This window comes from Stomoxys calcitrans, chromosome 2, assembly GCF_963082655.1.
Source record: "Stomoxys calcitrans chromosome 2, idStoCalc2.1, whole genome shotgun sequence".
Taxonomy (NCBI): Eukaryota; Metazoa; Arthropoda; class Insecta; order Diptera; family Muscidae; genus Stomoxys; species Stomoxys calcitrans.
In genome coordinates this window covers 136257757-136269786 of record NC_081553.1, presented here as the reverse complement: position 1 = coordinate 136269786, position 12030 = coordinate 136257757, and the positions used below count along the sequence as shown (strand labels likewise).

At 36.9% G+C, this 12030-nt stretch overlaps 1 protein-coding gene across 2 annotated transcripts in view; it reads right to left on the bottom strand.

Moving 5' to 3' along the window:
* Window positions 1-2454: 2454 nt before the first annotated feature.
* The window catches only part of LOC106090880 (aquaporin), a 133098-nt gene continuing 123522 nt past the window's right edge, over window positions 2455-12030 (bottom strand). For both annotated transcript variants that reach the window (XM_013257219.2, XM_013257218.2), the window contains 3 exons: window positions 3608-3751; window positions 3327-3539; window positions 2455-3251 (listed from right to left, as the gene is read on the bottom strand). In XM_013257219.2, coding sequence (XP_013112673.1) covers window positions 3063-3251; window positions 3327-3539; window positions 3608-3751 — 546 coding nt within the window. In that variant the 3' untranslated portion in view covers window positions 2455-3062. The remainder of the gene's footprint in view (window positions 3252-3326; window positions 3540-3607; window positions 3752-12030) is intronic.

The following is a 12030-nucleotide window of genomic DNA, read 5'->3' as shown; positions in this document are numbered from 1 at the left end:
TATCCGTCTCTTCCTCATTAATTAGTGTGACGGCTAGTTGTGCGCTTGCAGCATTACTCTCGACTACAGAAGGGGAGGACAACACGCAATGGTCTGACGCCACCACCGCAGTTGTTGAGTGTTTGGAGTCCATTTCTAGCCTACTCCAAAAGGATTACAAATTTTTTCGTAATAGGTAATACCTATTCCAGGATACGGATATATTTTTTTCTTCTTTCTCAACGGCTACAATTGCATTGCTATAAAAGGCCAACATATTGCTTCAATATTTATTGGATATGTTGTCTGAAAACAGATAGATCAAAATCGTAGTATATTTGTTTCCAAGTCATGTTTTCATTAGCAGCTACTTGTCGGATTTGCACTTTTGTCTGTGGTTTGTGTACATCCCAACGCTGCTATAGTTGACAGAGTGTTAACAAAAAGCTACTGTATCGCGGTGTGGATTGGGTGCAGCTGTGTTTTCCACTATTCTTTTAGTAACTTATCTTATTTCAATAGTCATTCCGCGCCCCATTTCCGAAAGTTTCTGAGACATTTTTCGTCAAAAATCCAAATATATATATATATATATCCATTTCCATTTTATTAAAAGTAGGTTGATTTTCACTAATTGCTATATATTTCACAGCAATCAGCGAAAAACACATGCATTGGGAAAAAGTACAGCTAATAGACACGGTTGTCGAGCGTGGGCGTTTTCGCAATTATACTATTCAAATAGAACATACCAACTCACGGCCTTTGAAGCCATCGCACCTAATATGGTTGAAAAGTCTTTTAACCAAAGACGAAACGCGTCCATTGGTGGTTGGTGAGTGTTGCAATCTCTGGCTTTCCTTTTCCAGTTGCAAAGGAAATCCCCGATCATTCAGCTCGTAAAAAAGTTCGGTAGAGCCCGGAAGAGATTCGAACCTGTGCACACGGAGCAATAGCGAGAACTATTGCCGTTGTCTAGCGTTCGAAGCCATCAATACAACTTCCAACAAATGCACAGAATCATGTGTACCACGGAAGTAGTGCATTTTTCACAGAAAAAAAGTCTGTCATTACACAAAAACACATGCATTGGGAAAAAGTACAGCTAATAGACGGGGTTGTCGAGCGTGGTTAATGTGGTATATTGTTTTTCAATTACTGGTCTCATTTAGATGGAAAACAGCAAAATTTTTCTTTTTATCCTATAATTATTTGTCTGGGGTACTTGTTACCATAAACCAACACTTGATACGTTTCAGTTGTTTGCTGCCTTTTTATACCCTCCACCATAGGATGGGGGGTATACTAATTTCGTCATTCTGTTTGTAACTAGTCGAAATATTCGACTGAGACCCCATAAAGTATATATATTCTTGATCGTCGTGAAATTTTATGTCGATCTAGCCATGTCCGTCCGTCTGTCCGTCCGTCTGTCTGTCGAAAGCACGCTAACTTCCGAAGGAGTAAAGCTAGCCTCTTGAAATTTTGCACAAATACTTCTTATTAGTGTAGGTTGGTTGGTATTGTAAATGGGCCATATCGGTCCATGTTTTGATATAGCTGCCATATAAACTGATCTTGGGTATTGACTTCTTGAGCCTCTAGAGTGCGCAATTCTTAACCGATTGGAATGAAATTTTGCACGACGTGTTTTGTTATGATATCCAACAACTGTGCCAAGTATGGTTCAAATCGGTTCATAACCTGATATAGCTGCCATATAAACCGATCTGGGGTCTTGACTTCTTGAGCCTCTAGAGTGCGCAATTCTTATCCGATTGGAATGAAATTTTGCACGACGTGTTTTGTTATGATATCCAACAACTGTGCCAAGTATGGTTCAAATCGGTTCATAACCTGATATAGCTGCCATATAAACCGATCTGGGATCTTGACTTCTTGAGCCTCTAGAGGTCGCAATTATTATCCGATTTGTCTGAAATTTTGTACGACGGATTCTCTCATGACCATCAAAATACATGTTTATTATGGTCTGAATCGGTCTATAGCCCGATACAGCTCCCATATAAATCGATCTCTCTATTTTACTTCATGAGCCCCCAAAGGGCGCAATTCTTATTCGAATTGGCTGACATTTACACAGGTCTCCAACATATAATTTAATTGTGGTCCAAACCGGACCATATCTTGATATCGCTCTAATAGCAGAGCAAATCTTATCTTATATCCTTTTTTTTTGCCCAAGAAGAGATGCCGGGAAAAGAACTCGACAAATGCGATCCATGGTGAAGGGCATATAAGATTCGGCCCGGCCGAACTTAGCACGCTTTTACTTGTTTTTGTCTTCAATGTTGCATAGATTCAACGATTTTATTTAATAGGTAGTTGCTAATAATGGGACAGTGAGGTAAATATCTCGTCTTTCATCGCCATTTAAGATTTCTTTCTTTTCATGCATATTTCAAATTTACCCGCACCCCCTCACATAAATGATTAAACAATTGTTTCCTACAATTAGACATAAGGATTATACATTTATTAGAGATTAAAGCGAATTCTTAGCAAAATATATATTATTTTCGACAATTTCTTTGTAGTTCTGTTTTCTTTGAAACAATCGAATGAAGACGTTCAATTCTCTTCTCGAGGGACTCATATACTAAAACTCCTTAAAATTTATAAGCATTAACATACATACATATTTTGTAAAATATACAATTGGATATGGGGTTGTGCAGTTTTAGTGTCTGTGTATCTTTTTGTTTCCGTTTATGTTTTTTACTCGATTTAAAACTAAATAAATTTAACAATAAATAACGACGTCGAATAATGACAATTACAAACAATCAATGTACATAGAATTAAATATTCAAATGTTTAATTTCATGCATAACTTTTTCTCTTACATTCTTAACAATACAAATGTGTGGTGGCGTTCGTTTGCGAACCTGGATTTAGAGTGTTTCGTTTGAATTTTATATAAAAATCTTCTGTATTTTTATGTTAATTGTTTTAGGTGAAAGCGAAAAAATAGCGATGAGGCGAAGGTTCATAATTACTTTCGTTTCCTCGTTCTTTTCAGTATAACACTCGGGCTACGACAATAAATTCTCTAAATTCGTTTAGAAGTCATACGAATTGGCCTCATCGTCGCCCTTGCGTACCTTGAAGACGAACTTGTAGAGGATAGCGGCTACAATGGCGCCAGTAATGGGACCCACCCAATAGACCCAGTTATTGGTCCACATGTTTTGTACAACGGCAGGACCAAATGAACGGGCTGGATTCATGCTGGCCCCGGTCAATTGGATCTACATTTTAGAGAGAAAATAATAAGGAATGAGTTGAAAAAAAAAAAAACGGGAAAAGTGTTTCATCCCACTTACAGCACACAAATGACCGGCCGCAATTGAAAGGCCCACAGCCAAGGGGGCAGAACCTTTGATGTCAGTGCGACCAGGATCAGATACAGCTTTCACAACCACCACCAATATAAAAGTAATACAGGCTTCAATTAATACAGCTTGGCCGACTGTTAAGGTGCTGGAAAAGGAGGATATGCCCAGGCCAGTAGCTGAAACTTCTTCGGACACTCCCACCTAGAAGAGGAAAATTGAAATAACTTTGGATTTTCTATATTATCAAAAAGCCTTAAAGCTAAGGTTACTTTAATGACAGCAGCTCCGGCAATAGCTCCAACGCATTGAACGGCAATATAAAGGGCGCTCTTGATGATGCTCATTTCACCTACAATCAGGAAGCCAACAGTCACAGCCGGATTAATGTGACAACCGCTTATGTGTCCGATAGCCTAAAAATAAAAAGGCACACGTAAATTGTTTTGAATTTAATACCATCAACATATTGTTTAATATTTCTTTTCTTAAAACGAATATTTTAGTAAATAAATACTTCATATATCAGTGGAAAAAAAGGAAATGGTGGAATACTCTTGACATTATAGGTGTTTTTCGAAGAAATCGGTTCAGTTTTATATATAGCTCCCATATATGTACATGATCGTCCTGTTTTGAGTTAAATTGCTATAATGTGGTCGTTTCTTAAAGGACTCACTGTCTCATGTCATCAAGTCTCTTCACTGCTATTACGATATCAGCATGGATTTCATAAAACTTATTCAACTGTAACAAATGTTTTGGAATTGACTACAATTGTAAACAAATAATGGACAAATCGTTTGCAAACTGATCTTATATTATATACTGATTTTAGTAAGGCTTTTGACAAGGTAAACCATAGTCTTCAATTACTCAACTAGTCTTGCTGGGGTTTTCAGACTCATTGCTAGCGTGAATGACAATCTGCAATCACTCAATCTGTTAAATTTAATAATTCTGTTTCTAAAACTTATGATGTTCTATCTGGTAGTCACAAGGTAGTCATCTTGGGCCTATTTTGTTTTCATTATTTATTAATGATCTTTCATCCACTGCCACTTTCTCTCAATTACCTATGTATGCAGATGATGTTTAACTCTTTAAAACCATTCAAAATGACTCCAATCAACTGAAATTACAATCCGACCATGACCGATTATATGACTGGTGTCGACAAAATCTAATGGAATTGAACATAAAACAAGTAAAAAGGCGTTAAGTTCGGCCAGGCCGAACTTTGAACTCGGATATATATATATGTAAACCACCTTTCGTCAAAATCCGATGAAAAATGCATATCTTATGCCCCATAGCAGCTATATCGAAATATGTTCCGATTTGGGCCAAATACTAAAAAGTACAACTCATTGTTCAATTGTTTATAACAAAATATTGGTCTTTTTAGTATATAAAAATAAATCGATCTGAACCATATATGACACGGATGTCGAAAAGCCGTAAGTCACTGCGTCAATTTTCTATGTAATCAAGCCTTTCATCGAGATATCGGTCTATATGGCAGCTATATCCAAATCTGGACCGATCTGGGCCAAATTGACGAAGGATATCGAAGGGCCTACCACAAATCACTGTCCTAAATTTCAGCAAAATCGGATGATAAATGTGGCTTTTATGGGCCTAAGACCCTAAATCGGAGGATCGGTCTATAAGGCAGCTATATCCAAATCTGGACCGCTCAGGGCCAAATTAACGAAGGATGTCGAAGGGCCTAACACAACTCACTGTCCCAAATTTCATCAAAATCGGATAATAAATATGGCTTTTATTGGCATAAGACCCTAAATCGGCGGATCGGTTTATATGGGGGCTATATCAAGATGTAGTCCGATATAGCCCATCTTCGAACTTAACCTGCTTATAGACAAAAAAAATAATCTGTGCATTCTGTCAGCTCAATATCTCTATTTTTGAAGACTGTAGCGTGATTTCAACATACAGGCGGACAGACGGACGGACATGTCTAGATCGTCTTAGATGTTTACGCTGATCAAGAATATATATAAATACTATATAGGGTCAGAAATGGATATTTCGATGTGTTGCAAACGGAATGACAAAATAAATATGCCCCCATCCTTCGATGATGGGTATAAAAATATAATCATTTATCGTTTTACAGATTAAATAATCTAACCACAAATTACTCTATAAATGGTTCGCCACCCTAGAGACTGTGGAATGAATCATGGGTCTTGGCTTCTTGTTAGATCAAGGGTAACACTTTAGATCACATACATCATTGACGATAAAAAAAGCCTATGGTTTTTTAGGATTCGTTAAGCGTTGGAGCGAAGAGTTTTTGGATCCAATCGTTACGAGAAACCAATTTACGTTACTTGTACGACCGATTCTGGAGTATGGATCAATAATATCGTGCCCTTATTATCAAATCCGCTGCAATTAAATTGAGTCTGTGCAAAAACAGTTCGTGCTATTTTGTTTACGTGGACGTAACTGGACATTTATAACTTAATCACCCTGAAAAGTCGACGTACAATGTTGAACCTCAATTTCAAATAGAAACCAAAAGTCTGGTTTTCTATTGGACCACATTTACTTAGACGTACCACTGAGACCCACACGAAATTTTGAACATCTTCATGATGAAGGTTGGGTTAGGTTAGGTTAGGTTAAGTTTAAGTGGCAGTCTGTCATCAGACTCACGTAGACGTTTTCATTTCCATTCCATTCCATTGTGGTACCACAGGAACAGAAGAATGAAGATGCCTTTTAATTCCTACCGTTGAACTATCCAGATGGCTTTAAAAAGCCTAATAACTTGCGAATGTGTACTTCCGCTAAATCAGACAGGTTCTCAAAGAAATGAGAATCTAAAGTGGAACTCCTTCTGACTGCTAGTGCGGGACACACACAGAGAAGGGTTTATATAGTCTCTTTTTCTTCGATGTCCTCATAGCTTCTGCAAAAGTCGTTGCTGGCAGCCTTCAGTCTGTCAGCATGTTTTCCGATTAGACAGAGAACTGCCATGACGGACACAATGACTGAGACGTTTGTTCTAGCCAATAACAGCAAAGCAGTAGACCTCTTCAAGTCTAGATTAGGCCACATAGTTTTGAAATGCTCACAGCCCCCTCTTTGCGACCGTCTATCATTCGTTGTCCTGCGAGCCTGGTCCTAAAAACTTAGTTTACATGCCGCTAGAGGCATACCCACAGATTCCAGTATCCCTGGAATGTGTAGGGTAGTTCCTAGTCTTGCAAGCTCGTCCGCTTTACAATTCCCTGGGATATCTCTGTGGCCCGGCACGCAAAACATTTTAAATTTTGAACTGTTCAGCCATCTCGCTGAGAGATCTGCGACAGTCGAGAGAAATGAGTTCTCCAGGGATTTAATGGCTGTCTGAGAAGATATTTTATTCTGCATAAAATATCTTATTTTATAATTTTATTTTACCAAACTTCTGTCAAACCAACAAAAATTAAAGAGTCTACGAACCGAACAGAGATGATCGAGAGACCGCTTTATAAGGGAGCTATATCATGTTATTGACCAATTAGGACCGTACTAGGCAGTGTTGTTAAAAGTCATAAAAAAACACAACATGCTCAATATCAGCCAAATCGGACAAAAATTGCGGCTTGTAAGGGCTCAAGGAGTCAAATCGGGAGATCGTTTTATATGGGACCTATATCAGGTTTTAGACCGATTTGAACCATACTAGAGACAGTTGTGGGAAGTCTACATTCAAAATTTCTGCAAAATCGGGCAAAATTTAGGCTTGTAAGGGCTCAAGAAATCAAATTGGGAGATCGGTTTATATGGGAGCTTATCTACATCTGAACCGATATGTCCCATTTACAATCCCCAACGGCCTACATCAATATTATGTATCTGTGCAAAATTTCTATCTGCTAGCTTTACGCGTTCGACCGCTATCGTAATTTCGACAGACGAACGGACGGACATGGCTAGATCGACTCAGAACGTCGAGACGATCAAGAATGTATATACTTAAATAGGTCTTAGTTTAATATTTGGAGGTGCTACAAACGGTGGTGGTGGGTATAAAAATGTTAACATCTCTTATTGCGATTAAATTTCATTCAAATCGTTCTGATTAGGATAAGGCACCCATAAAATATCAATATGGTCTTTCTCCATCTTGATAGAAAATATTACCAACATATTTTCTTGTCACATAAACACCTCGTCCCTCCTATGTATGTACTTTTACGTCGATTTAAGGTAGTTATAAAAGTATGTTTACTACAAGCAGAAACATTTTGAGTTAAAAATTGGATTTTAATGTTGACTGTTGTATTTGGTGTTAACTACGTCATTTTTGAGAAGAAATAGCCGCAGAGAAATCATATTTATGGTTCAACATTCAACAAACCATAAATTGGTCATTAATCAAAATTCAACATTCATCATGCTTGTCAAGCGATACATAAGGTCGTATCGAAAGCCCTCATTTGCGTTTGGCAATGTCATATGTGTAACATAAATGAGACTATAATATGTTATACATCCCAATATTATCATTAGTTTCGAAAAAAAACATTTTTTGCACAGCTAGATTGGCAGGCGCCCTTTTTACGCATGCCATTGCGATGCCAAGTTCAAGACACGCTCAACTAGCCTTGTTGTTCTTTTTTGCATTCCTTAGTTATCAGACGCAAATCTTAATCGATTATTCGACATTAGCAGATGAGAACAATAAATAGTCAATTTAATTAAAATGTAACAAAATTGGGTGATGATATTGTCTAATTTTAAAACCTTAAATCTTTGTTAAATTTGGAAAATCTATTGCCTGTTCTATTCTTTTCTAATACTATTTGCGGTCTTTAAATACGGAAAATTAGAAATATTACAACACGTCAAATAATTATAGGAATTGTGGTTGCTATGTAAATTTAAGAAAACATGGCGTCATGAGACATGTAACATATCAATGTAATTGAGAACACTCAAAGCAATTGAGATGAAATTGGAACTTCTCGTTAAGGAAAGAAAAAAAATGTTTCCTACACTCAATCAAATTTTTTATTCAAAACAACAGTAGTTTTTGTCTGCTGAAAATGGGAAAGCGGATATTGCTGCTGATTTAGCAATCATAGGGTTGCAGTATAAGCAAACATTTCTTACTGCTATTTCAACTAACAAAATCTGCTGTCTTGAGTACACAAGTCTGCTGAAAAAAATTGTATGCTCCTTTTTATGGTTGCCTGTTACTATTTTCGATTACTTTAGGCATTTTTTTGAAATTTTGTTGGAAGAGATGATTTTAATTTGTGGAATATAACTGTAAAGAAGCTACTTGATCCTTCCATTGCTCGCATTTTTCGTTTCTCTACTAATGTGCACATGACTGCCATGGTCTTTTGTATCTAAATTTATGAAAAGTATATATTCAGTGGTGATTATAAACATCCACTTAGACACACATTTACATAGGTGTTTTATTTTTTTTTCTTCCAACATCCCCTTCATAAGCAGCAGTCATTTTCAGCAAAGAACATACTTTTCAGCAGTAAGCCTGCTACTCTGAAATTGCAGTGCTACTGCTGTAATAGCAGAACTACTGCTACAATATCATCAATACTGATTACTCATATTCAGCAGACAGTGTTTGCTATTATCAGCAAACTTTTTTCTATGAGTGTGTGCCAAAGAGTGCATCTGACATCAACGAAAAGGGGGTTCAGTCTAAGCGGCGACAGAAGTCAAAAATCTTCATCGGTCAAATGGTCGTTTGGATGTTGTTGTTATTCCTGCCTATAGTCTTCAAATTTGGTAAAGGCATATTTGTTTTCCGATTTCAATTGGAACAAAATCGGTTCAGATTTGGATACAGCTCCCACATATATGTATCACCTGATTTTCACTTCTACAGCCTTTGCAAGCGCATTTATGACCGATCTCCGGAAAATTTTGTAAAACGCTTTCCTCTACGACTACCACAATATCTAAGTAGTTTGGTCGAAATCGGTTCAGATTTAGAGACAGTTCGTAAAGTTCGTCCGACTTTGAATAATCTCCAAAAATGTGGTCATTTGTCAATCGATTGTCACGAAAATTACAACATATAATTATCTTGTGACTGTTTAATAATTATCTTGTATGAGATTTATAGTTAGCTTCCATATACATATATACATCGCCCTATTTGCACATACAGAGCCATAGATGTTACAATTTTAAACACATTTCATCGAAATTTGATACGGATTGTTTTATAACCCATTTGAAAACCTCCATTGAAGTCTGTAGAATTCAGAATAAGATTAGCTCCCAACTTCCACTTATGGTATTATATAGTCGGCATCGCCCGACTTTTGCGTTTCCTTACTTGTTTTATCTTATTATCGTTTATGTAACAAACGATGCCCTGAAAAATCCGACATATATGTGTATTTGGATGTCATAAGTGTACTTAAAATACAAAATTTCAGCAAATCGCACAAAAATTTATGCTTCAGGAGCCTTAAGTCAAATCGGGTACTTGTTTTTGTTTCTAATGTCTATAGTTATTTACGGATCTTTCTAGGTCTTGACTGGTGCGGTAGTTGAAGATCATAAACGTATTTTATTTACCATATTTCTGCCAAATAGAGCAACAAAGGATGTTGATTTGTATGACAGATATGCCAACTACTGGAACCATCTACTTCGTCTATCGTATGGTTATTAGAGGTCACATGTGATCGGTTTATATTAGGGCTATATCTCACTATATATAATTTAAGAATTAATTTAGTGCGGTCATTGGTCATAAGTGAACTTTATATACAGAATTTTATACTAGTCGTAGTAAAAATGAAGATTAAAAAGGTGTAATCAGTCATATCAGGATATCGGTTAAGGCCAGAGGTTAGCATGTGTGTATCACAAAACAGAATGCAATCCCATGGCAGCTAGTTGTAAGTACCGGATTGACTCGATGAATTCCTTCATCGGCAAGGGCTGCCGCCTCAGCGTGGAACACACTGCTACAACTACAATACAAAACCGAATCAGGTGTTACTCGTTCACTAATGTTCGCGTCATTTGTATGGTCTTCAGCCATGTAAAGCTTCTTTAAAAAGTAGGCATGTGAAATAAATTTCATATGCCTACCTGATTGGATACAAATCGAAAAGACAGCTCTGTTGATATGCCGGCTTTATCCAAATATGTAACGATGGCATGCGTATATAGGCCATTTTCATTCCTTAACGACCAAAATTAAAAATTAGTATGTGTATCTGTTCAAAATTTCAAGAGGAAAATGTTATCCTCTTGAAATCTTCTATATATCTTATAGGCTATATAATTTTTTGGTGTCTCAAGGTGGGCGGACCCTCCCCTTTACCCCAAAAGTACCATCCAAATACATACCAAAATAAAAGTGGACCGATCAGTGCAATATGGAACTCAAATGAAAGGTATTCGGGAGTAGAATACAAATTTGATATCAAAATTTGGGTTCAAGTACCTAGGGGTCAGCCCCGATCCCAAAACCCCTTTAAATGGGCATATTGGACGATTATGACAAAATGGAACTCGAATGAAAGGAATTCGGAAGTAGATTACGAATATGGTCAGGAAGGAGGAATAGGCTATACAATTTGCTAATATTGGAAGGTTTACCGATCGGGACAATATGGGTATTAAAGTAAAGGTATTGGAGAGTAGAATACGAATATGGTATTAAAAGTTAGGTCCGAGGAATCCAGGGTCCACTACAACCCCAAAAGTTCCCCAAACAAACATATTGGGAAATCTAATGAAAGGTATTCGGGAGAAGGTTACGAATATGACATAAAAAATTATGTCTAAGTATTTGCGGGTCGCCCCACCCTCAAAAGGCCCCCCAAAGGAGATTTCACTCTTTACCTCCAAAAATCGGCTCCAATAGATTATTTGACCAATTAAAAAAATGCGGGATCAAATGATAGATATTTTTTAGTAGAGTGCGTCCTTCAAATAAGTACTCAAGTGGCAGATGGAGTGTGGCGCATAACCCTCATATAGACACCCTCCACCAAACGGCTGTATACACCAGTCATGACAATATGGGGTCAAATTCAATATATAAGGTTGTAGACTACGAATCTGATATCTTCAATCTGCTCATATATCTAGCGGACCACCTCACCCCAAAACAGTCGATCAATCATAATGACCTAACAGGACCCTGTGTAATTTACTTAATGAGTGGGGACACAAATAAATGTAGGCCGCAATACGCCAAAAATTATGACGTTCAGCGTGATAGGAGTGTTAAAAATTAATCATACAGCATTTATCTTTTCTATGACAACCTATCGATCCTTTGAATAAAGAAAAATAAAATATGGGAATTCCGTTGCGGTTATTTGAGGTATTATTTTTTATCTTTTATCTTTCCCACTCAACATGGTGTTTAAGGTAGTCTAAGTGCCAATATTTGCCATAGAAAAAGATAGATATAAATGCAAAAAAAATCTATAAAAAAAAGAATTTTGAAGAAAAAAAATCTTATTACTTAAAATGTTGTCAAAATTTCAGAGTAAAAATAAAAAACATATTTTTAGCTCAGCAACCTGTATATACCTAGCTATCTATATCTTACCCTAATTACCCTAACGATCCCGGATATGGGAAGGGCGATTTCAGAGGAATTTGTTTGCAGACTTACAGTAAACTAAAAACAAAAATTTTGTATCAAAATCTCAGGTTGGGT